Source organism: Astatotilapia calliptera, chromosome 14, assembly GCF_900246225.1.
Source record: "Astatotilapia calliptera chromosome 14, fAstCal1.2, whole genome shotgun sequence".
NCBI lineage: Eukaryota > Metazoa > Chordata > Actinopteri > Cichliformes > Cichlidae > Astatotilapia > Astatotilapia calliptera.
The window spans coordinates 23,931,217-23,958,323 of record NC_039315.1 but is presented as its reverse complement, the minus strand read 5'-3'; the positions used below and the strand labels follow the sequence as shown (position 1 = coordinate 23,958,323).

General features: G+C 41.1%; 1 protein-coding gene across 6 annotated transcripts; it reads right to left on the bottom strand.

Moving 5' to 3' along the window:
* Nucleotides 1-215: 215 nt before the first annotated feature.
* LOC113037034 (clathrin heavy chain 1-like) lies at nucleotides 216-26,574 on the bottom strand. Of its 6 annotated transcripts, XM_026193755.1 has the most exons (35): nucleotides 26,151-26,574; nucleotides 23,683-23,890; nucleotides 23,241-23,243; nucleotides 18,160-18,428; nucleotides 17,792-17,953; nucleotides 17,519-17,632; nucleotides 17,223-17,396; nucleotides 14,573-14,770; nucleotides 14,152-14,352; nucleotides 13,718-13,870; nucleotides 13,458-13,580; nucleotides 13,129-13,266; nucleotides 12,571-12,735; nucleotides 12,301-12,481; nucleotides 12,051-12,214; nucleotides 11,847-11,972; nucleotides 11,579-11,721; nucleotides 11,196-11,430; nucleotides 10,967-11,089; nucleotides 10,670-10,815; nucleotides 10,304-10,487; nucleotides 9,969-10,161; nucleotides 9,666-9,823; nucleotides 9,357-9,521; nucleotides 9,118-9,225; nucleotides 8,644-8,811; nucleotides 8,199-8,348; nucleotides 7,945-8,076; nucleotides 7,739-7,849; nucleotides 7,394-7,564; nucleotides 7,031-7,252; nucleotides 4,744-4,764; nucleotides 2,148-2,185; nucleotides 1,979-2,054; nucleotides 1,797-1,863 (listed from the first exon to the last, which is right to left on the bottom strand). In XM_026193755.1, the coding sequence occupies exons 1-34, from the start codon at nucleotides 26,190-26,192 to the stop codon at nucleotides 2,024-2,026; spliced, it is 4,920 nt and encodes a 1,639-aa protein (XP_026049540.1). In that variant the 5' UTR covers nucleotides 26,193-26,574; the 3' UTR covers nucleotides 1,797-1,863; nucleotides 1,979-2,023. The 6 variants fall into 6 exon arrangements, 5 of the variants coding, with proteins under 5 accessions (XP_026049535.1, XP_026049538.1, XP_026049537.1 ...); XM_026193750.1 differs by lacking the exon at nucleotides 2,148-2,185 and having other exon boundaries at nucleotides 216-1,863; nucleotides 26,151-26,573; XR_003274546.1 differs by lacking the exon at nucleotides 1,797-1,863 and having other exon boundaries at nucleotides 2,019-2,054; nucleotides 2,148-4,574.
* Between the last annotated feature and the right edge of the window lie 533 nt (nucleotides 26,575-27,107).

Sequence of the window (27,107 nt, the reverse complement as noted above, 5' to 3'; positions counted from 1 at the left end):
TCTGGGTTTTTCCAAGTCTTCAAATCTCCTAACTTCTGAGGCACACCCAGTTATTCGTCACTATAAGCAGGCCCCAAATATGACAGAACCCTCTCACTTCAGAAAAGAGCCTCAAGGGTTTTCTCTGTAGTTACTGCCTATTTAAACTGATGTAGTCTGTTTTATGTATATTGAAAAAATAATCAACTTTTTTGCCATCACACACAGAGACGGGGTACAATTTTTAGTTTTTATTTAGGCTAGTAGTTCCCTTTCAATTAAGTCATATTCTTCCACTTATCGATGACAGATCCCCTTTATTAATATGCATGACAACAGAAAGGAATTCAACTTATGTCAGGGTTAGGATGACACTTTACACACACAGCTTAAAGCATGTAAGGAAGTTAAGTACATCAAGGTAAGTAACAGGCTCTTATTTCAAACCATTCTTGACAGAGAACTGGATGTATGGAGACTTAGTAAATTTCTTCATCGTAACCATCTAAACACACAACCTACAGGAGTGTTTATGGAGCTAATCGAGCTGTCGTTAAAACACTAAACGTTCCACCAGCCTGTCTTCCTCTGCCTCTTTCTTTGTTCTTGCCACTAAGCATTAACAAAGGAGGTAACAAGACAGGGGAGGGGATGGACGACAGAGAGGTGGGGGTCTCCATCTAAAAGTTTTCAATTCTTCACATCTGTACACGCGAGGAGGAAAAAGAAAAAGAGGGGAAAAAAAAAAAAAAAAGTAACGGTGACCGAGGGGAACACCACAACACCTGGCATACACGGACCTCAGCACGAAAAGGGTTCAGAGTAAATACATACACGCGGTACGGTTAAGGGCCCTGGGGTTTAGTGGCCGTGGTCCCGTCCTTGCACATACACAGATACAGTCTCACACAAGCACTGTACACAGCACAAGAGGTCACCTTAATACATGGAGCTAATGAGGGAGCGCTAATATCTAGATGGGTGGAGTGAAGAAGCTCAGTACAGGCTGAGAGAGAGGGGGGTTAAAATTCTTATTCAGACCTTTAGGTCACACACACACACACACACACACTCCCAGTCACACAGTGACATACGTCTGTATGCATTTATAACTCCATAAAGCTACACGCCTGTGCAGAATATACTATCATTACTTAGTGTTGCTAGCTATAGCCACTGAAATGGCAATATATGTTCAATATTATATGTAACCTTTTTTCCTCAGAATATACAATGATGAAATGCATTATACAGACAAACGAGACAATGTAAGCTGTCCACATGTTCAGTACATCAAAAGTAAGAGCTCTTCTACATTAATTTCTTCATGAGTGCAAAATCCAATGCTCCTCCACCTACTTCAAAGGCTCATTGCTGAGCTTGAGCAAGTCCACTTCTCCATAAACCAATAAAAAATTTTGACATTAACAAAAAAAACCCCAAAAAAACCACACAAAAATATCTTAATAAGTAGTCATAAATATGGAATGTGGAAAAAAACAAACGTGTGGTCCAATTTCTTTCAAACAATACAAATAAAAGTCCTTCGATGCAGTTAAGTGTTTTCTCTTGGAACAGGACGACAGAATAAAAAAATAGTGCCAGAAACGAGAGTGGGCTGTTGCTTGCTTGTGGCCCCTGTTGTGAGTAGAAGACCATGGGAAGCTGGTGAGGAACACAAAGGAGGGAGAACAGATGGAAGGAAGGTGTTGGGTTGAGTTGTGGGTGGGGGAGGATGTGGGTAGTTGGGTGTTCACATGCCGTAACCGAAGGTGGTCTGTGGCGGCTGGCCGTAGTTGGGTGCTGCTGTGTAGCCGTAGCCGTAGGGCTGCTGAGGAGGCACGGGCACGTTGGGCCCTGCTGTGAGCATAAGCTGGGGTGTGCCTGCAAGACAACGCCAAGATGAGTACTTAAAAACACCACAGCTGCGATCAAACTATTAAATCTATTCTCAAAAGGCACTACGGTGATCCAGTTTTGAACATGAGGCCTTTTTTACCGTAAACAATGGGTTGAGACTCTGTAGCCTGCTCTTCCTGTTTCCTCAGAGACTCGGAGGCTTCGAGTTTGTCCACCTGTGGGGGCACACGACGACAGCGGATGTGTCACACTTCAGTTAAAGTGAAGACGACGGGGCTCTTGAAGAGCAAGGGTTTGTAAAAACTGACCTCTGGGTTATTTCACTGGCTGACGGATGGGACCATTCCTGACAGGCGAAGACGATTACAGTCCAGATTTAAATAAAAACAGGCTGCGGGAAGCAGGCCTCGCTAAGGAGCCTAAGAGGAATAACTACAACTACAGAGCTACTGGCTACTCTACCTTATGGACATCCACTTACTGTGAAACGAATTAGGGAGTAAGGAGGGGAGACAAAGACAAACAGCTACTGGGTAATAATGGTCCCACCATCCAGCCACCCAAAAACATCTACTCTAACATGTTGAACAAGTGTGAGTATGTAGAGAACCCACCCTGCACCAGTGCAAACACCCTCACATCAGGCTTTTCTTCCAGAGCACTACAACTACGCAATTTCAACCATCTTACTGTCACATTTTACCTTTAACTTAACCTCATTCTTTTTAAAAAAAAATCACTGTCGTATACTAACCAACCTGCTTGGATCTGTCGTCATCTTTGTTTCCTAGCTTAGCATCCAGTGTGTTCTGAAAACACAAATGCCAATCCACACCAGTAAGAACTTGGTGTTTCCAAGATTTAATACTTTTACAGGCGAAAGTGGCCATTATATACAGGCAAAATTAAATAAATGTAAAATAAGGTCAAATAAAATGAAAAGGTAAATATATATAGATTGATAACCCCTTGCTTCCTCCTTCCAATCATGCAATGAAGTGTTTTAATTCCTTTTTTGTTTTTTTACTACTCACCTGACCTTTACCAGAAAAGAGGTGTGATTGGATGAAGCCCCCCAGACTTTTCAGGCTTTAAACTACATTTTCTAAAGCCTGAAAATCAGACGTTCACTTTTGTCACTTTAATATTGTAGCTAACATGCTACATATCGTATCTCTAACTCCCTGCATGGGTGTAAACAGCTCTGTAAAACATGTAAAAGCCTTGAGATAAACTTTCTCAAACTTCCCATTATTTCTTCTTTGGTGTTTTAGCCTCAGCTCAGAAGCAGACAATGACAGTCGAAAGGACAAAAGATACAGTTGAAACAATTCAGAGAATTAAGCAGCCAGCGGGAAGCCTCAGATATTACCCTCAGTGCTCTCGGCTACGCCAGCGTGCATTGCAGTTGAGATAAGATAACTTAAACAAAAAGGGGGGTTGGATTCTCTCACGGTGGTTTTGGGTTCAGTTCTCTACATACTGTCTGGTTTACTAGTGAAAAAGAAAAACATCAGTCGATCTAGTTAAGAGGCCGTTTTAAGAAAAGTGTGCCGATTTATTAGAGACATGCTGAAGCAGCAGTTTAGTCATTTATTTCTTGAGGAGTGCATGAGAGAAAGACAGAGAAGCAGAGAGCCAAAGTGGAGGGAGTGTGAACGACAGGGTGGAGGGGATGGTACTGTACAGCCAGTTCAACGTTTCCAAGAAGCAGGCACAGCCAACAACATGTCTCTTAGCCTGGCCTGAGTGCAGCTGATGCTACCAAGGGAGGAGGAGGGAAATGCATGCTGGTCGTTTTCTACAAGTTCTGATTTTTTTCTCCCCAGTGGATACACCCGGACTACAGATTTTATTCCCTGACCCACAAAAGCAATTTGTCGCTTGAAGAGAGCTCACTTTGCAAGAATACTCAAAGAAACAGAGAAAAATACACCCTCTAAAAATGCATGTAACAGGCTAACATTTATGGTTTCTAATGCCAGTATTGTAACTATAGCACTGAAATAAGTACAGGCAGACAGAAAACAACAGAAAAGAAATACTTTGTTAAAATGGAGCCTCTGTGGCTCCTCTAATGCTAATATTACACTCAGCTGCAGTCTATGCTAATGCACCACTGTTTAAACAGAACAATATCCTCCCAAGATTTGATTAAAACCAAAAAAAGGCAAACCTAGACAGTATAAACACATCTGCTTCCTGAAATAAACTTGTTAGCAGTAGAGCGCAGCTGAGCAGAGGTACGAGACAGTAAAACATGAATTAATCTACAAATCTCAGAAAAAGGACCTGACCCACAGCAGGTGAGGGGAGGCTAAGCAGAGTGGCACTGTTCACCCACGGCCGAGGAGAGCTGATAAGCATGCTGGCTTCAGTCGAGGGCTCGGTTGCACGTCTGACACAAATATGTGAAAGGGCTTTCTCTAAGAGGCAGACTTACAAAGACCAACTGAGAGACTCTGAAGCTGCTTTCAGCTGCGGCAGGTGGCCGTTACCGTTGCACTGCTATAACAGATCTTCAAAAAAATGACTGTGGAAGTGTCATAAAGTCTCAGGAGCTGAATCAGCAATTAATCTTTTAGCTGTCAGCTACGTGTCCAATTCACCAATCAGTTCTGTGATTCCTGGCCTGAGGCAAAACTCAAGCTGTCACGGACACACCAGCAAGCCGATCAGGGCTCTTGATGGGCGTGAAGAGCCCCGCTCTGGAGTCTCGTGGGTTGGTAGGTGGTCTAGTGGAGATGTGGAATTTACAGTCAGAAGCAGCAGAGAGTGACATGGGAGAGGGGACGGGAGGGGAGGGAACATGCAGTTTGTACTAGTTTTACTGCTCCAAACTACAGGCTACAGGACAGGGGACAGGGTCAAAAAGAATGATTAGAAAATGGATTGGACTTTCACCTTTTCCTTTATCGCATCAACCTGGAAAGGAAATTCAGAGAGGCAACTTAGGGAGGAAAAAACAAATGGGAGTCTCCCAAAATAGAAAGTGACAGAGAGAAAGAGAGAGAGAGAGCAAACAGAGGACTTGTCACTTAAAGAAGAAATATAAAAATCCTACGAGTGATGCGGGTAATTAATGCCACTTTTGATACAAATGCACACTTGAGATCAAACCTGCTACCGTGAACTTGCGCCTCACTTTTTAGACTAGTATAAACAACATGGCTCCTCTATGTCGCTAAAAAAGACCCAGATATACACAATCCCTTCATTTAACGTGACACAATCACTTTGTTTCTTGAACAGCTTAAATAACAGACTGAAGTATTTTGAATTTATCATCAAAAGTTGGAACATAAATGTGTAAATGCTTCACTCGGGTCTGCGCGCTGTTATGAAAGAATCAGGTGTTTCTCTTTCGTGTGGGCTTTGCTTGCCATGTAACAGAGATAAATGGCGTAATGAGTCACACAGCAGTTATGAATCTCCTCCGTAACACATTTGTATGGAAAAGCAGCTTGAATAGATGGAAACCCAAATGAAAAAAGGAAAACACCAGTGATGACACATGGTGACTGACAGATGCAAAGGACGATGAACATGAATGAAGGAAAGAACTGGCAGTACTGGGAGGTGGGGGCTTTAACTGTGCAATACTGTTGAGAGTCCAACAGTATTTGCAAACACATTTTAGCTGCTGCTACTGTTTCTTGTAACAGAAGGATGGAAATCCTGGGCACTGATCAGAAAAAAGATTTCTTAAGATTTTTCTTAGTCTTCCAAAGATGGCTGAAGGGACGATGGGACTAATTTAAGTCTTTAAATCTAACAGCAGAAGAAACATCTCTGCATGTCCTTATACAGTTGTGGTCAGAGGTTTGGACACACACAAACACTCACCATGGCCATGAATGTCATGGTTACTTTGGGCTTATAATGTTCTTTTTCTAGGGTGGAATGATTGTACAGCATACATCTTTAATGATTTTAAAAGACAAGGGTCTGGTGCACAAGTTTGAATTTATTTATGATCTTCTGCTATTTAGACAGAATCAAAAATGCACATAAATCTGATCCACAGTATCTTTTAACTTGACAAGACTTATTAACTTCTCATTAGTGATCAGAATTGACTACAACTGGTTGTTTCTCTTTCTCTTTGACAGCACTCACTGGAAGACCCAAGCTGTCACCCTCAGATGAGAGGAAATGGGTTAGGATGTTCAGGAACAACCCAGGAACCACCATGAGGCTTAAGCCTGTCATGAGCTGGAAACTGCTGGAACACCAGTAACACTTGTTACTGTGAAGCAAGTTTAACATCACCATGGACAGAGAGTGCTGACCAAAAAAGAAGTCCCTGCTCCAAAATAAACACCTTCAAGTGGAGTAATTTACAGCCTACCACATGAACAAGACAAATGCTTTCGTTGGAGAAGTAAAGGTGAGGGTTTTAAACATAAGTACCAGCTGTCAACCATGGTGGTGGCGGCATCATGCTCTGGGGCTGTTTTGATGCCAGTAGTACTGGTACATTGCACAACGTGTATGGAATAATGTAGGAGGAGGATTATCTCCAAGTTCTTCAACTTCATCTTAAATCAGCTACACATTTGAAACTTGGACAGAATTACACGTTCTAACAGGAAAATGATCCTAAAAATACATCAGAACTGTTTTTGGAATGAATAAAGCAGACTTAAAATACGTTTCTAGAATAGCCTTTCCAAAGCCCCGACCTCAATCCTATTTATAATTTGTGGAATACACATAAAAGCCAACTAATTTAAATGAATTCTTCCAATTCTGTTAAGAAGAGTGGTCAAATATCCAGCCAGAATTATAATGAAAGCTTATTGATGGCTACCAAAAGCATCTGGTCGATGCTTGCTAAGGGACATTTAACTAAATATAAGTGGGGATCTATGTATATATGGTACCCTGTATTTACCTTTGTGTCTGTGTGGATTAGAGAAAATATAAAATAAATTCAAACGTATGCAGCCAATTCTTGTTTTTAAAAATATTAAAGATGTATGCTGTACAATCATTTAACCCTGGAAAGCGAACGCCTCAAAGAAATCACTTAGCTGCAATGACATTCATACCCATGATGAGTGTATCTAAACTTTTGACCTTACAATTATAAATTGGGTTTGTAACATGAGATGCTTTTCTCTCTTTAGAGGCCATATCATAAAGTCATTTACTTTGTCCTAATCCTCATTACCTCTGGCCAACCCACCTTAGTGAGATATTCCCTCATGACCTGGATGAAGTACGGCATGGAGAAGTCCATGATGTTGTGTCGCCAGGCAGTCTCCAGTACTACGTCGGGCCGCAGCAGGTCGTAGCAGGTGAATAGGCAGGCAGCAAAACACTCTTTCTTGTCTTCCTTCAAGAACCAAGCCAGGAGCTCTTCTGCCAGCTCAGTGTCTTTGGACTCTGATGCGTACTGCATGGCATCCTGCAGGAAAAAAAAGCCAGGTCAACAAACTGACACACCTAATCGTTTGTTTCCACGCTCAAATGTAAATTTTATATTTACATTGCTTTTAGGAATGTACTTTTCTTCTGCAACTCATTTGTTAATTTTGTACCCACGCACCTTGTAGAGCTTGTCCTTCTTGCAGAGCTCGACACTCTGTTTCCAGCGGTTGTTGCCTTTAAAAAGATAGGCTGCGATCCTCCTGAATTCAATCAGCTCGTGCTTCTCCAGGCTCTGGGCGAGCGAGATGTTGTCGAAGTTGTCGTAAGCGTCGATGGAAGTGCGCAGCGCCTGAGTAACACGAGAAACAATTGTGAGATTAGGCTGAGAAAGCAAGATGCGGAACAACTGCAACGTTTTAAATGTGTGCTTGCTGGAATTAACAATAACAAAGAGTTTCTCTTGTAATCAAACATCAGAGCACAGCACATGTTATAAGACCCAACTGACAAAATGAAACCATACCGCATAGTCTTCTTCATTGATGAAGAGGTTGTTAAGTGCTTCATTCACCGACTTGTTGTTGTGATTCTGGACAGACCTTAGGTAAGGCTTAACCAGAGGCAGCTGTTTCACCTGAACAGACAGAAATGTTTATCAGTTTTCAGTCTGGCAAAAGTCTTGATCTTTTGATTTGAACCAAAGAAACAGTCAAAGAAAATCATACTGACCTTGCTGAAGAAGTTGACAGCACGTGTGTGATCCAGTCTTGGAGAGAGGACAATAAGGAGGTCATTCAGCAGCAGTGGTTTAAACTCGAGATAAAACTGGACGGCCTTGTAGTACAGCTCAACGTTAGCCACCTATGACAAACATAATGAAGTTAAACAAGTTTTTTGGAAAAAAAAGGGCAGCTCTGTGCTGTATTCCTGTCAAGAGAAGTAATTGTTAGCACTACCATATGCTTTTAAATTATGTTTTGCACCTTAGTGACAATGTCTTTGAACTGGCTTTCCTTCCAGGCATCAGCTGGGTGATTCATCATAGTGATGATGGCATTGTCATATTCCTCATACTTGTCATAGAGGAACACAAGTTCTCCCCAGAGGTGGGCCTGCTCAGCTGCCCTGAGAACCTGACACACAAACAGACATCAAGTCAAATTTAACAATTTAACAATTGAAAACGAATGCGGGTTTATAGACGTTACTGAAGATGTCAAAGTTGTAGTTGCTGTTCCTCTGAGGAGTTTATTTACTTTACTTCTTTTTAAATCCTAATTCTTTAGATATAGTTTTGTTAAAATGTTTAAAACAATCACATTATACTGAACTGCAGTCGCAGTCGGTGTATTGTGATGCATTTCGTCAGATTCCTGCCAAAATCTGCTTGGCTGTAAAGCTCATACTAAATCCGTTTCTCACACCCACCTTTGGAATGTTAACACGGGACCAGAAGAGCTCCAGGTGTTCCCTCATCTTCTGGGGTTTGAATTTGGAGTAGAGGATAGCCAGCTCAGTGAACATGCCCATGTGAGCACGCTCCAACCCAAGGGCAGCCTCTAGCATGGTGATCAGCTCCTCGAAGTAACCACGGTCCTGGAGGATACAGACAGACTTAGTGACACAACTATAACCCTTAATCTCGCTCCCCTACACAATCTGGGAAGTTATTTTGAGGCCCTTGAACCATCATAAACAAAACTCAAGTCTGTAGATACAGTGCGCTGAGGCGCAGGAAAACAATATACCATCTGTAAGCTGGAGAAAACTGGAAACCCTGCTATCCTCAGGCTTATATGACTGTTGACTGTTATTTATGCCAGATTAGTGATAGTATACATGCTCACCTACTTATCATTCATTGAAAGACCATGGTGTTTGGCCAACAGGTACCCCACATACCTGGTAGTAGTTGATGAGCTCCTCCAGTTCATCAGCGTGGACAACAATATGCAGGCCACACATCTGGGCAAGACGGAACTCCTTCCCATCTACACAAGCAAAACACACCTGACAGAGCAGAGGAAAAAACAAAAAACAGCTGTTAAAATTAGTCAGTCGAGTGAGTTTGTGTTTTGAACATAAGGCTTGAACTTGATCTCACTCTTTATACTTTCAAAAATGAAACTGATCTCCTTCACCTCCTTCCAGGTACGGGTGCTGTTAGCCTTGCGGGCTCCGTCCACAGCTGCCTGGTATTCTCCCAGGTGAACCAGAGTTGAGGCCAGACGGCCAAAGTTTGACACATTATTGTAAAGCAGTTTGGCTGCCTCGTACATCTTGTCGTCATAGCATCGATCACCCACCTAATTGAAGATGAACAAATTAAGTTAGACCAGCGAAGCAGCTGTAATTGTAAACACGGGGTAAAGAATTAACTGGGAACTGCTGTATGTACAACTGCGTGTGTGTGTGTGTGTGTGTGTGTGTGTGTGTGTGTCAGGACCTACTTGCTGAATGTGAGCATTATTGGGTCCGTTGATGAACTCTTCCAGCTCGGCCAAGCGGTTGGTCTTGGCCAGGGCGAAGATCAACTCTGTCTCAACATATGACTCGCGGGCTTTCTTTCGAGCCATCTGCAGGAACTTCACCAGGTCCTCCCAGTTTCCTGCACACAAAAATTAACTACCATAAGCACCTATCTACTGCATATTTAACATTACGCCATTTAAGTATCTTGATTAAATAAAACAATAAGGTAAGTGATAAAGATCTTAGATCTTAGTTTTAAAAACTGAAAGAGATCATCTTACCGCTTTGGGCTGCAGCTTGTCCCACCTCCATGTAGGCCGAGGGATCATCAGCCTTAATGTAAGAGTCGATGGCTTCTTTCACCAAGCCCTTCTGAAGCTGCGCCTTTGCCAGCTGACTCCAAACTGGGGGCTCATTGCAGCGCTCAGCGAATTCATAAGCTCTGTCCAGGTTGCCGATGTGTTCGATCAGGACCTGGACAGCAGCAAACATTCAGATCGCTGAATATCAAAATGACCGGCAAAACTCTGAGGGCTGTTAGCACGCTCTGAATTAAGACAAAAACAAGGTGTTTAAAAACTTTAAACAAGTTGTAGTTAATAACGAAAGCGCGCACCTGCACAGCAGAAGTGTTGACATCAAATTTTCTAAATATAGCAAAGGCCTCCTCAAACAGCTCATTGCTGATGGCAATGTTTGCAATGTCTGGGGCGTCGTAGTTGTCCAGACGGTTAATGTACTCCATGACGCGTGTCCGATCAGCTTTAATGGCAGTCAGAATGAGGAGATTCTGAAGGTTTCTGAAATCAACAAGATACAAGCTTTTCACTAAATGCATTATTGAATATATCGAATGCTTTGCAAGCTCAATGTTCGTCAACTGGAACAACAACTATGAGCAGGGGACTCAGTGATGTCTAAATCTTGGATATGAAGGGTTAAATAAAAGAAGAACAACATTAAATACAGGTAAGACTCTTACCTGTGTTCACTAAAGACAGAATTATCCAGCACAATCTTTTCCAGAAGCTCGATGAGCTCGTTAGGAAGGTCGGCGGTCATGAAGGCCTTGACTGTGACAGACACCTCCTCTGGATCCTGGGTCTCTGATAAGGCTGTCTGGACGACCTGCAGCAGAGACCGACGACAAACATGACGCATAACAGCTGATGATTGGTTTACAGTATGCAAGCTAACGAAGCGTTACAGCCTGGGAACTTTTAACAATACACTAGTTTAAGTGGCATGATTTAGTATCAGAGATAGTAAAAAGTCACACCTGGTCAATGAGTGGTCTTCTGTAATGGTTGGTCTCCAACAGCACACTTGCCCACAGCTCTGGGTTCTTGCGGCGTACAAGGTAGCGGGACAGACTCTTGAACAGTGAGTTCTCATTGCACACCTGAAGCAGAACGAAAATATTTGAAATAAAAGGCCAATAAAAACCTCGTATTACTAATGACCCGGAATTTCGCCTTCCAGTTAAAATGATTTGTTTTTAAACTCACGTGAATGAGTTCTTGGTCACACTGTCCTCTTTCATAAGCCACGCAAGCCAGGTGGGGGTCTCTCTTTTCACAGTACTTGCCCACCACGCGGCTATCATAGTAGGGGTTCTCCCTCAAGAAACGCTCGGGGTTGTTGTTGCTGTCGATGTAGATCTTGGCCAAGGCGTTGTGGGTTGCAGGCTCCTCACAGCCTTCATGAATACGAGCCTCCAACCAAGGCAGCAACAACTTCAAGCTGGAGAAGGAGGCACAGTAAATGTGTCACAAGCTTTGACAGAATATCATGAAGGGAAAGGACCAGTTTAACACACAGGTCGAGTTAGACCGCCGAGCGAGCGATTCCTCTTTTGCGGTGCACTTTTAACAGTTCTTTTGGTTCTCACCGATTTCTTTTCTCCACTTCAGCGACCAGTTCATCTGTGGAGAACTGTCCTCTCACCACCATGATCAGGTTCTTAATTACATCTTCGGCACAGTCCACATCCAATAATCCACCAATGACTACTGGCAGACGGCTCGGGTTCACCTGGAATAAATGACAACAGAATTATGACACGTTTCCATCAAGGTAAAAACAAATGCACAACCACAGAGGTAGACCAATACCGAGAGAGAATAAATGAGTAAAAGGATGGAGTTTTATTAATGTACCTTCTGTACATAGATCTCTATGTATTTCTGTAGGCTGTTGCGGTACAGGTACAGGACCAGATCGTGGACGAAATCAAAGCGGTCACACACGATGATCAATGGCAGCTGGTCGGTAAGCTTGGCTTCCTGGAAAAAACACAATAAAATGTTGACAGACAGAAAAATCACAGGTTTATTTTGCAGATAACCGTTTTCTGCACGGACCTTGAGGAAGTTCTTCACACGTTCGGGGTCGTAGCAATTGCTTTCTCTGCAGATTCTCTCCACCTCTTTGATTTGGCCTGTTTTGCACGCAGCCTGAATGTATTTGAAGTGAACTTCAGGATCCTGGCTGAAGTTCACAATTGAGCCCAAGAAATAGAACAAACCTTCAAAGCAAAAAAACTCAGAATTAGCAAAAGTAGTAAAACAAAAGATACGTTGGGTTTTGTTTTTTTGCACCTTCCCCACTAACCCTCAAAGCTCTTGAATGACTCAAACAGTTCAGTGAGGGATTGAGTAGTGAGCTGCTCGTGGTACTTGGAGGCGACCTGCACGCAGATCTGCAGGTTCTGCCGGATGTTGGCAGATAACATGGCCCTCAGACACTCCAAGGAATCCTCCACAGACAGGGAGCCAAAGAAATTCACCAACCACTGAAGAGATAAATAGAAAATCATCAGCGACACAAAGACAATCACTGCAAACCACAACAGCAATTTTATATTCTCGATCTGTGTCGTACCTCTGGGTTGAGAAGGTGTGTATGCACCACTGCTCGTTTAATATCATACAAGTCAGTGTAATGCTCCAGCGCTCTCTGCAGGAGGCCTGCTTTCTCACACAGTTGGGCCACGTGAGCGCGATCATAGTGGGTGAACATCTGGTTACCCAGAATGGCATCTGCAACCTGCAACAAATGGCACACAGACAGGCCCTGTCACACACAGACACTCAAATCCAAACATGTCTGTAAACAGCAAAAGATTTGATCTGTTGTGAAAGAAGTTGGGGAAAGAAAGCTAGAGCGCCGTTTTAGTTTAGGTGAGACCTACTGGTCACTGGTAAATGAAATAATCTGGCCTGGCCAAATACTTATTTTCCACCCTGATTTACGAATAAATTCTTTACAAATCCTACCATGTGGATTCATGGATTTTTTTTTCACATTCTGTCTCTCACAGTTGAAGTGTACCTCTGGTGCAAATTACTGACCTCTGTCATCATTTTAGGTGGGGGAACTTGCACAATCGGTGGCTGACTAAATACTTTTTTGCCCCACTGTATCTACATGTTCATGTACCTGTGGTGCATGGACCAAATTCATTTCCAGCAGGCGCGTCTGCAGTGGTCCCTCCATGGGTCTGTTGTTCTTCAGGGCATCTAGTAGGAAGGACGTGCACTGCTGAATCAGGTTGTACTCCATGAATACGTCAACAATCTGGAAAATTAAATAACAGAGAAACCGCAAAAGTTAAACTCTCAAAATCTTGGTTGTGTTGCTACACATCGCAGAGGTGTGGGATATTTTTGCAATCATGTGCTCAGCTACAACTGTGAGAATAACTACGATTCAGATCATAGTCATAGTATCTTTTAGCCACGTTACCCCCCAAAAATCTTTATTTTTACCTGTGTAATGTCAGCCAGTGGCTCTTCATCCTGAACCAGCATCTGAGAGAACTGAAGACCTTGCTCTGGACTGATCCGCATTACGTTCCTTAGCAAAAAGATCCAGTCTGGAGTGTAGCCAACCTACAAGGATGACAGACATGTAAGGATGTATGAGATGCTCCCCATCTGTGATGTAGGTGTATTAAAAAACAAAACAAAACACTGTGAACCATATTACAGCCCAAGATATTTTATTTACCAAGTCAGTCATCACAAACCTTCTTGGCATAGAGAACAATCTTCTGGAATTGGCCAGTCTCTGCAAAGCACTGAATGACCTTATTGGGAACATTGGCTCTGAGGTAGACGCTGAGGGCGAGAGTTGGATCTACAGACTTCACCAAGTCTCCGAGCTCCTCAGAACATTCCAGCTGTAAACACAAACAGAAGGGTTAGAAACTATAACAGTGATCTGCCATGGTACAGTGGAAAAAACAAAAACAAAAAAAGGGAATCTGGGTTTCACTGGCCTACGTGATCTTCTGCTTTATACTAAATGATTTATGTGATTCAGTGAGTCAGAGTAGCACTCTGATTTTACATGGTCTCAGTTTTTTTTTTTACTCTATGATATGATAGATGAACTTGAGATATAAATATTTAAACTTAAGATAAAGACTGTCCACTTTAAAACCAACCACTAAACACATACCTTATCCTCTTTTAGCCATTTCTCCAGTAGCTGCTTTCGGCCCTGCTGAAGGACAGGCCTGCAGAGCTCCAGAGACTCAAACTTATTAAGTTGGCCTTGATCCAGCAAGATGCCAAAGTACTGAAGCAAGGGAGACGTCTGGCCTGGTTGGGCGGGAACACTTTGGAACCTACGGATGGTGTCTGGTGTTCGCAGAATACCCTGGAGAGGTAGGATGGAAACTTCTTAGCCCATTGAAAATACAAAAAGGTAAAATACGGGAAAAAGGAATAAAAGCAGCGCGCGGGCTGTACTCCCTTTAAACAATTTTGGAAGCATTATCTAAACTTGTTTTTACAAATTTTCTTTGGTTTTCATAGTTATATAAGCTACTGAAATCTTAGACTCACAGTCTCAGTGCACAGAAGCACAATGGCAGTACCTTGGGTGCATTCGCTGCCACCTTTGCAGCCTCTGAGTAATTTCCTGCTGCAAAAAGGGTGTTGAACTTGCGAGCAAACAGCTCCTCAGCACCAGCGAGGTTGTTGCGGACAGCCATTCGGAGTGCAAGGTCTGGATTCTGGAGCACATTGGTGATGTATGGAATGATGTTTTCCTCCTCCACGCATACAGACAACACCTGGAAAATCAAATGTGCACATAAACGCATGTGTAATTGGTAACACCTAACTGCCTTTACAGTTAGTTAGAAGCTGTTCATACTTTTTAAACAGCTGTTGTCTTTGCTAGCTATTTAACACTGATATTTGTGCTGTGGCGTATGCTAGCTGTACTGGTGGTAATTGCCCGCCTGACAGAATTAGAACTGAACCGCGACAAAACACATTCACTGTGACTTTTAAAGGCGTTTAAATGTTACTGACTGTCACCAATGACAGGGGACCTGTATCCACTGCACTGTTCTTGCTGTTCTAATCACATGATGCAAAAATGTATACAAAGACAACAATTATTCATTCACAATCAGTTCCCTCTCATTTAGGGAAAACACCACAGCACTCAATAGTTTGTAAAGTCTTAACTATCTCTAAAACTAATAATGACACACTTACAAAATTAAGCTGGCACATAACATGATGGGAAATCCTACAGCTGGAGGCTGAGAAAAGTAAAGACACATGGAGGTGACGCGAACAGCGATGCTCCAAAAAAACCCTTCAGACCAAGAAAGGAGCTGTGTTTGGTGTTTGGATGCTTTTCGGTTTTACAAAATGAGACTCCTTCTGCTTAATATCCCTTCACACTCCTTTATCACAAGGGGGTCATCTGATTTTAAGGGTCCCCTCTAGTTATTATTGTAAGCATCATTACCTTACAATAGTGTTCCCCAACCCCCTGGCCATGGACCGGTACCGGTCCATGAGTTGTTAGGTTGAGGCTCGGGTGTGAAATTTATGGTTATCATTGACTTGGTTTCCCTGGGGCTTTTCCCGTGTTGTAGTTGTGTCTTATTTTGAAAGAAATATTTACTCGTTACCATAGCGACCAGAGAGCATTAAAAGGCAGAGAGGAGGACGTTACTCTCAATGTTGTTGGTGCATTTCAGGAGTACGCTGCTAATAAAGTTACACAATTACACAGTAAATTCACATTTATTATTATATTTACAAGATACCACAGTTGTTGTCTTGGTCGTATCATTTTATTTTGTTGTTTATCCGCGACACCTTAAAGGCCGGTCCGTGAAAATATTGTCTGACATTAAACCGGTCCGTGGCGCAAAAAAGATTGGGGACCGCTGAATTATAACAACAATCATCTTTAGGTGATTGTTGTTGTGATTTGCGTTATATAAATAAAACTAAGTTGAAATTCATCTTCTTCAACTTTCAGTGCAGCAGGGCTCAGGGAGCTAGGTGAGGCTGAGATGACGTATTACTCTGGCCTAACAGGTGTTATTCCTGGTGACAGATTAACTGTAACATGCCACATGTTGACTTTGTTTTTAAAACACCGGGAACCAAAAGTGCCATTATATTTAAGCTAAAAGCATAACAGGCAGTGTTATTTATGTTTCGTTTTCCTTTCATTAGGATCACATTAAACTGTCTTTATATTCTGTACACTCCTGAAAGACTAATGAACCTATATAAAAGATTCACATCATACATTCAAAAGAATCTAAATAATAAATACTATGATGCTGCAAAACTGGCAGAATATTTTTTTTAAAAAGTTCTTGGTTCATGTCAAACTGTATCCAGCTACAACACCTTCCAACAAAAGTCCACCAAAATGTAAATGCAGTTTGGTGTACAGTGATATAAAGACACAAAAAGAGACAGGCACATTTTCGACACAAAATTGAGAATAACTGCTGGCAAACCTGGGTTTGAAATTAAGTTCACTGTAAAAATCTGAGTTAAAAGAACTGCATTATGAGACCTGCACTTGTCACGTTTCTGAATTACATGCAGGGATTACCACAAGCTGTCGTGTACAGTGTTACACACACAGTTGCACATGAAATGTGTGTGCGTGCGTGTAGCACACTGGCCTGTGTACAGCAGACCCGCAGGTGAGAGCCAAGAGCAATAACAGGATTAGACTGCGTAGTCTGCCTGGCCAAGCTGAGGCCACCTGCTGTTAGTGTCACATGCTGCCTGACACTGAAGATGCTGCCACTGCCTGATATTTTCAGAGATTTCCTCAGTCAAGGTCACACCCAAGGCTCCACGCTGACATACCAGGGCCAACACACCACAGGGAAAGTAGTCCACTACACATGTGTGCAGACTGGTTTAAAAATATACATCAGGTTTGGAAAATATCTTTAAGCAATTTTCAAAAACAATATGTAGTCACAAATATTAAAATAAAATTGGAATCTGATAAGAAATATATTAATTTTATCTGTCACATATTTAAAACATCTACCAAAAACATTATTCAACTCATTTTGCATCCAAAATTAAACACAGTTTAACCTGTTCACTTGCACAAAGGCCCAGATGAAATATCTATACTAAGCTTGGCTCTGTGCTCCACTGGAAATTAATAAGCGGCTCATTCATCATTGCATTCTAGACTTGCTACTGCAAAATATACTCCACAAGTGTACATTTGAGTACCTGTCCTTTCCTGTTGACTCCAATGATTCCAGCAGTAGGTTCATGGGGGGCAGTGACAAAAATGGTCTCTCCGCTGATCCTGTTCATGTAGATACAGGTTCCAGTTTCCAAGTCATATAGGTGGATGTAGCCATATTTGGTGATGAGAAAGACTACATCTTGCTTGGAACTGATCTAGATGTACAGAAAGGGGAAGGGAGATATAACATGTATAGATAGGAGGACTCTTTAGCAGGATACCAAACTAAATACTAAATAAACAAAGCCTCAGATTAAAGAAGAGGGAGGTTTTGTACCTGCATGGCCACAGGGAAGTCATTCTGGGCTTCTGGAGGAAAGAAAACATCCACAGCTTTCTTTGGAAACGGCTGGTTCCCAGTTGGTGGAGTCCCCACTTCAATAATATGGAGCTAGGGGAGAAAAAAGTAATGAAAACAAAAAGAAGACAAAGCAAGACCCCAAATGCCTTTTTCTAATCAGTATTAATTTCCACTAAAATTACTTCATCCCGATCTTTTTATTTTGCAGCTACGAGGCTTTGAGCTTCTCTTAATAAGTATAAATCTTACTTTTCCTCCCGCCTGTCCCCGCACGGCAAAGCAGAACAGAGTCGATTCCTCGGTGTTGCCTTCCATCTTGAACTGTGCAAATCCAGCAGCATGTCCTTCAATAGGCTGAGAAACCTTTCTGTCCACCGAGTACAACTGCATGGCTCCAACGACACGGTTTTGCTGAGGAGGAGAGAACGCCCACAAATCAGACTAAAGTCTGTGATGGGGTTTTTTCTGCTATAAATTCTGCTATATCATAAACTTACCCTGCAATGACTAATACAAATGTGATGCATTTCACACACACTGACATCATTTTAATATTTTGTCTGAAATATTATTTTGATTGTAATATTACGAAGCTAAAGCAAACTGTGTTAATTCACCTGTGCAGAAATGCCAATGAGCAGCAACCACTTCTGTTTGGCATCAGTGCGGTAGTTGATGATCTGGCAGCCTGCCAGGCTGGAGTGACGGTCAAATACTTTGATTGGCTGAGAGTCACCCTCCATGCTCCAATGGTAGACCGCGTTGTCTGTGACCAGGGCGACAGTGTTGAGGGAGATCCACTTCCAGAAGGTCACGTCATCCGTCATCGTGTGAGCCTTCATCTTGCTCTTCATCTCAATGTTAAAGATCTGCAGGGTCTTTGCAGCTGAAAATATTTAGAGCTGAGGTTAACACGTTAGCCGTGCTGGGACGCTGCTAGCCCACCCCCTCCAAAATTTTTAGATTGTAACATTTAAAACGAGGAAGAAAGAAAGAAAACTTGAATCGGTCTACTGACTAAAGCTACGGCACACAACCCACAGCAGAGTTTGGGAGGAAATCAATTGGGCATACCTCTTCCAATTGCGGGGGAAATGCAGGTAATCGGGGAGGGTTTTGGTTTTTTTTGGTTTTTGTGTGTGTAACACCGACAGACCATACAAAAAGCCAGTACCAGTGTCAACAAAAAAGGGGCAAGACCAACAAAAGGGCAACCACTTAAAATGTTGGATCTGCATTCAGTAACATCTGATGCAATAAACTGTTACGTGTTCAGCTGCGTCTAACTATGCAACCCTCTTGTGATAATATAAAATCATTCACCAATTAATTACTCTTCTTTTTATTAGAGAAACTCAGACTGTGCTTAGCACTGCATCAAAGAAATACAGCTCCCACATTCATTTCAGTGAGGTCGGCACAGCAAGAGGTAGCCAAGATTGCAAAGAAACTAAATGAGGTGTGCCACACTGTTGGCTAAATATCCATAGAAACAAACAGATTCATTTGCAGTGGCAATGGAGGATTGGAATAACCCAATCCCTTATCATAAAAAGCTTTAAACTCACAGATCTATCAGTCAGATTGGTCTTCTTCCAATTAGACTAGAACCAGTGTATAGGCCTGTATGTTGCTTAATATCTGTTGGCAAGAAAACTGATACCCAAATTTTTCATTCTATTCCCTTGAAACTGGTACTGACCCCCAAATTTCATTATCAGTTACTCTTATTAGCATTCTGATGCAGTTGCAGGTGGTTGCATTTTTTAATGCAGTACTGGAGCTTGATTGGAAATAGCACCAATTAGTGCTGGGCGATATGACGATATATATCGTGTGGACGATAGAAAAGTGTCTATCATGCCATTTTGTCTTCTATCCTTTCTAACCTAATTTTATAAATTATTACATAAAATATATCATTAACCCTTTAAAACCGGAGCAGGCACACTCCTTTTGCCTAACTATTTTTAAATCCCTGTAGAACTGGAAACACGTAAGCTAGCGCAATAATTGTTCTTGCATATGAAACCGGAGTTGTACTTACATCTTATGCCATTAGCTTGTCCTAGGTCACGGTTTCCTTCCACATATAGCTTTGCAAAAATTGCATAAAAAGCATTTGCAGCAACAAAAACATAATATTCCAGAAACAGGCTTTGCCGATCCGATCAGTTGTTCATAACACTTCCTACATTGGAATACGTCAGCGCGAACTATCGCGTGTCAGCACCTGCCCGAAACCGGACGTGACATCATTTCGCGGAAATGTAGTTCTTTACCTTCAGGGCCTTATAAGCCTTTGCTGGTGTTTTTAAAAGTCATGTTTGACTTTATGCTTTTCTGTATTGTTTCTGGGATGCTTAGATCTCAAATTACACCGTTGTAAATAGTTTATTTTGATGCACATGCTGTTTTTTTTTTGCAAATTTGCATTATAATATTTTTCATTTTTCCTGAAGTATATAAAAATTTGTGTATCTCAAAAATAAAACTATGAAGACACTAAAAATAAATTTCTCGTGGTTGGAAACTATTTTGTGCAACTTTTTTGTATTTACAGTTTTAAAGGAATAAGCCTCTTAAATTTCTCTAACTAGAAATATATGTAAAAAAACCCCACAAACGATTTTAAATTTTTTTTGTAGTTTATTGCGCTTTTTTGCAATTTATGTAGTTACTATGGACTTAATGCATACATATTATTACAATTTGGGTTATAACGGTTGTATTGATGTATAGCAACTTGAAATTCTCCCACAAATGGCACTACAGCATTTAAAAATATAAAAATAAGCTCTGGCGGACTTGGTTCTATGGTAGGTCTTAAAGGGTTAAATAGCCTGTGGCAAATAAATTTGTGTCGTCTTCTCACTATACATGCTCTTAACTTTATGCAAGAAAAAATAAAGTATAAAAATTGATATTTTTCACAAAGAAACTCTTGTGGTTTTGCGACATGGTGCTGCTTTGCGTGCACCCGGATTTGCAACATGCTTTACGGTAACTCAAAACGATGGACGTGCGACAGGTTGCAGTTTCATGCCTGGACATGCAACAGGCAGAGACAGCTACACAGGCAGCCCAAGAAGAAGCACTTTTACCGAAAAGAGCGGGTACGTCTGTGATTTGGTTACATTTTGGGTTCAACAGCACCAACATGGAGCAGAAGATGCCCATTTGCAAGCTATGCTATAAAACTATTCCTGCACTCAGTGGCAACACAACAAATCTCTTCTATCACCTACAGAAGGTCCACGAAAAATAATACTCAAGAATGCAGAAAATCCGAGCTAAACCAAGTTGTGGAACGACGGGAGCAATTTGGGAAAATTGCTGTATCTTCAGCTATACTACCTGAAGATACAGCAGTCTTTCGCACAAGGCACGCCGTATGAAAAAACTTCCCAGCGCCATAAACAAATCACAGGAGCCATCTCACGTTACATTTATAAAGGCATCGCCTCTGTTTATGTAGTTGAGAAGGACAGCTTTCGTGACCTCGTCAAAGTTCTTGATCTGAGTTACGTTATGCCGGGTCGTAAGCACTTCAGTAAAGTCGAGTTGCCTTGCTTATATGATGCATGCCGGGCCAAAGTAGAGAAGGATGTTTGCAGTGTCGTGCATTATGCCTTGACAACTGACATATGGACGAGCAAAGATACGCACCCCAACATGAGTGTAACCATCCATTTCATTAACAAAGACTGGACCCTTTGCGCTCGCTGTTTACAGACTGCGTACTCTATAGATGACCACAGGTCAGGTGGTATATCGTGATATTTATCGTTATCGTGATATAAAATAATTCATATCGTGATAAATATTTTTTCCATATCGCCCAGCACTAGCACAAATACTATGGTGTCTTTGCTTCTCAGATGGCTCAACAGTGACCTTTCATGCAGTTTTGGTTCAGTATTTCAATTCTTCATCAATATTTCAATCCAAACCAGATCAGTTAGGAACTACTGCCTACCTACTAGTATGACATGGTCCACAGTGCATGCTCGAAATGACCTGTGTTGAGCTTTCCACCCACACAACCTACTAAAGAAATCAAACTCCTGTCATGTTGTCATAGGTCTTAGGGGATTCAAGCTGAAATTTAATCCCAAAATAAGGGATGTGGTTTGGGTCTGAATGCAGATTAGTAAGACCACAAAGCACAAAAACAGATGAGATGATGAGAAGGATGCTGGACAGATGCACTCACAGCCATTCTGTTCATTTCCTCCAGTTCAGTCGCACTGGAGGAAAGACACTTCAATTCTTATAGGTATAAGCTCTAGTCTCAATCTGGCCCAAACCAAATAAACCACATGTTTCACTGGTAAAAAAAGTGCATGACTGACAGTATAGTGGCATTTCTGAACAGTTTTTGGTAATACTGTGGGTATAGTGCACAATAAAATAAACTGCCTGCATAACTACAATGCAAGATATAAAGTGCAAAATTATTAGTCTAGAATATATAAAATATAAATGTGTGCCCAAACCCTAAATAATTAACACATGTATATGACTAATCCTCTGGTATAATAAAAATTACAATTAGTCGCTATTTAAAACAGAGTAACACCACACACTGAAAGTGTGAAAACGTGAACAGTTATTGAAAACCTGTCATGAATGTCAGTATCTGCAAGGTGACAATGAGGTAATGAGCATTTGATGTTAATATCTGCGTTATCCCAGAGGCAAGCCAGTCAAAATTGCACCTGCACACTGAGCAGCACATTTTTGTGATATGAGGCTGGCATCACAGCCCAGTTGTTTTAAGCATTCTCTGTTTTTCCTACACTCACCAAAAAAACAAAAGAAAACCCTTAAGCCTGAAGCCTGACCTTAAAATGGGAAAATCTCATTAACCATTCTGTTATCCTTTTGTGATTGCCACGGTATCCTTTTTGACAGTTTCACATTTTTAATACGACCATATCATTTTGTTTTCTGCATGTTTTTTCCCCTTTTACTACACACACGTTCCACTTTATTACGAACTATTTTCCAAGGCATCTCAATTTTTCCAGATAATCACCTGACTTTCCGTATATTACGGTGACTGTCAGTCACAGAAAATCTTCATTTAGTTTAGACAACTTTCTGACTCAGATGTTCAGCAGCTATGTGGATGCCTTCAGGTTGTGAATGACAGTTTAAAAATAACTCAGGAACTGTATTACTGAAGGCTTTTATTGTTGCTGTGTAATGAAGACGTAGACAGATTTACATGTGTTTTCACCACAATGTCAGTGCATTAATTCGACTATATGACCAACACAGGCACACACTCTGGTTATCAAATAATAACAAAATATGGGGAGGATAACGTCTAATTTATTACTTTTCCAATGCAAATGTATAACCCATAGGTTTTTATATTTTTTAAATTTGTCATCAACTCCAGTACAGTACGAAAATAAGGTACAGTGTTTAGAAATGGTCAACTGTGATATAAAATATATTTCCGGTGTAGCTAATGGAAAAAACACGTGAACACAGAAAACAAAAGGAAAAAAAAAAAAAAAAGAAGATATGGTCCTTTAAGCTACTGTCTTAATTTTGTTGTGCTCGCCTACTGTTATTACTGTAAATCCAGACATTCGTTTAAATTACTTTCATTACTGTGCAAACATTTCAAGACAGTGCATACAGGATCACTCTGACAACTCATGATACATAAAATTCAACTCACCGTCTGCAAACATAAGAAAGCAGTAAGAAATGAAAAAGAGCAAAAACAAGCAAAATAGACAAAGGATTCATGACAGCATGACAATTTGCTAGTGCTACTGCTTCGTGAACTAAAACAGCAAATTCTAAATGTAGCACAATTACATTTCTACGTACACACACACTATTTAGCTACTAGTCGTTTTCAACAAACAGAAATGGGGTGATCTACATATGAACATCAAAATGAAAAGCAGACTGTGATGGCTACATAACTGACAACACAGTATTTTTTTTTTTTACACAAATGGACCAGTGTACTTTTTACAAAAACAAAACAAATATCAAGATAGCAAGGTACAAACCAATTTTAGCTGCTTAATTTTTAAGTCCATGTGCTTTGAAATCCTAGCACACTTACTACGTGATAAAAGCGCAACAGTGGATTTAAGATGGGGGCTTACCTTTAAGGGCAATAACTTTGCTAGCAGGGTTCATGATGGCGCTGTCAGCAGAGATGGGGCGACGGATGGGGTTGTTGGGATCAGCCAAATCAATGATGACAACCTGAGCCTGTTCACCAACCTTCTCTCGTACACAGATGAACTTGTCAGACTCCATTGTAAGCGTGCTAAATCCAATGTTGGCTGGGTTGATCCCCAAGTTCTGGAGCTGGCGATGAAGAGAAGACCTGTTTTAATGGCAGCCATTGGCACACAGTACAATATCGAAGACAAAATTTCCTTTGGCAGGATTTTTCCTTAACCAAAAAGGTTCTGAACTTTCATCAAAGCAATATCACCAATATGTGCTACTCAATCATAAAATGTATTTTTCCAATGTCCAGAAATAACAAAATTGTACAGACCTCTGTTAAAGAAGCTAACACATATTACTATGATTATATAGTAGCTAACAGGGCTTCCTAACACAAAGGCCCACTCTAAGGCCCAGTTTGTTTACTTATATCAGCAAATATGATCATATCTACTAACAGCGGTCATCTATGTTTATGCTGGATACATTTCAAAGACACTTTGATAAAAAACTCAACATTTATGACAAAGCGGTTGGTAATATTCTAGAGTTTGATATTATGTATGCAGATGATCTTGTGGTCATAGTGCTAGTAGTGCTGATCTCCAGCAGCTCATACACATATGTTCTGCCAATGCTGTAGAAAATAACATTACATGCAATCCCCGTAAGTGACCTGTAATGATTTGCAGAACTGAGGAGGACAAAGATTTCCAGAGTTGAAACTTGATAACAATCTTACTGTCGGTAGTAAGGTCGAATATCTTGCTCATCTTATTACAGATCAAATGACAGGTAATGATAATATCTGTAGGAAATGTTGACTGATGTATTCACAAGTTAATTTCCTCTTATGCAAATGTATGTACAAAGGAAAGGAAAGTGAGTTCACGAAAACCTAATGTAGCTTTAAAAAGATGCTATGATGTTATTATTGAAGAGACAGACAACTCAAGCAAGGTGTTTATAATTACTCGTTTCAGTAGATTGAAAGCTTTATTAAAAATATTGTGAATTAATTTATCTGCAGGCTCAATGCTTCTGAGAATGTGGGCTTAACACACTGATAACATGGAACTGTACGTTATCTGTCTTTATTGTTCAGACACTGGTATAGTTATGGGAAGTTGAATTTAGTTTTTAATCTCTTTGTGTTTTTTGATATGCTTTGTTTATATGAAATACGTATCTGAGATAAACAAAGACTGAAGAAAAAAAAATTTTTTTTAATTAAAAAAAAAAACAAAAAAAACCAAAAACAAATTATGCAACCCAGTATCACAGCAAAACGTGTAACAGACATGTTGGTCTACCATGTTCATTTCACGCATTGCCCGTCCAAAACGTGAAATGGACACGCATGCAGAAATTGCATTACCAGCAGGGGGAGATAATAATATTGTAGTAATGCAACATACTACACAGGGCAAATTGTTTGTTTATATATATTTTTTGGCCCAGAAATGCATAGCTGGTGCATCTCCAGTACATTCTTCACTGTAAAAAAGCCAATGATGTCAAGTATGCTTATTTCAATTGTGCCTTTAGGTAACAAAAAATACCTGAAGCTTGGCAAAAGGTCATCCAAGGGTCACAGTATAAACAAAATCTCCACAGGGGTTCAAGCTTTGATTTATGGTTGGGAACCTTGGGTATATCCAATACAGCCAGAAGCTGGGATGTACCAGATGACTGACTGATATGAATGTGGACAGCAGAACAAAATCGTATTCTTTTGGCAGACTGAATGGACCACCTGGTTCACTTCAGATAACGCGATGAATGGGTTACATTTCAGTCAGAAAAACCCTAAAGAATAACCCGACTCTCCCTTCAGCAGTAAAAAAATGGCCTGTCGTGACATAACGTTTCTCTATGACGTGAAGCAGCTCTGAGTCTAGTCAGACTGCAACTGACCACGGTTTCACGGCTCATAACTTAAATGGGCACATGACAATAACATAAAGCATGCTTTAAACAGCTATACTATGCGTTCATGTTATGCAGGTCAGCGATTGGAATGTTTCGCCTCACAAGGTCCAAACGTTAATTCGATATTGAAATAACGCTGAACAGACCAAAACGTGGCCGTGCATCAGTCATACGCTACAACCCAATAAATAGTCACTCAAGGTCAGAAAAGGTGATTGTCGTTAACTAGTTTCGCCTCCTGGCCGCGAGTGACAGCATCAGTACAATGAATGAGGAGCTAGCATGAGAGGCTAGTTATTAGCTGCTGGCTAAACGGGGGATGGGAGGTCATTCATTTGCTGCGGTTATTGACGTTTAACGCTAGCTGAACTAGAAAGCTGTCAAAACGACCGTTAAGCCGGAAAATGAAGGGATCAAAGAGAATGTAAGGAAACGATATAGCTACTAGATTCGACCACTTTACCTGCAGGTGCTCCTGGAAGCGGATAGGCAGGATTTGAGCCATGGTTGTTTCCTTGAGCTTCTCCGGAGTCCTGAAATTCTGGTCGTACAGCTAGCTAGGCAGCAGCAGCACCGCGCTAGCTACGACCTCCTCACTGAATGTGTAGGTCGGAGCCAGTCGGTGAAAACGATAGCACTGTTTTAAAATAGGCAAGATGCTGTGGGTAATCGTGTTTCCGAAGTGAGATATCAGTGGAAAAATGTTAAATATGCCCCCCCCTTCTGTGTATGCTTTCTGCACTGCATCGATGGATAGCAGTGGCTATGGCTGATCTTCTGTCCAAAATCCGCAATGGCGGCGGAAACGGCTCACAGCCTTCCCAGTCCGGAAGCATCTAGGGATCTCTGGAAGGGCACTGGCTCTGGCCCTGAACGTATGGACAAGAAGTTCACCCCAATTTAACTAAGAAATAATATGAAAAATGTTTCTACTCGATAAAGTTGCATACATTGTAATTTTGTATAAAAATAAACTAGTTTTTTGGACATGTACGTCAGTTCCGTAAATAATAATGCTATTTTATCAAATCTGACAGCATATACGTAAAAATTTAACCCTTCAGACGTTATTAGAATAAAAAATAAATAAAATACACAATTTTAAAAAGTACACAACCCTTATGTGGAAAATATTTCAGATGCTGATTTTTGTTTTACTACTGTCCAAGATCTATGTTCAGATTTTGATTGGGAGTAAGCAGAATTACAAATCAGTATATCAGAGACACAGCTCAGGTTGAGCGCTTTGGAGACAGAAATCAGAGATGCAAGGCTGACATGGTTTGGACATGTGGAGAAGTGGGATAGTGGATATACTGGAGAAAGGATATTGAATATCGAGCTTCCAGGCAGGAGGAAAAGAGGAAGACCACAGAGAAGGTTTGTGGATGTAGTGATGGAGGACATACAGACTGATGGG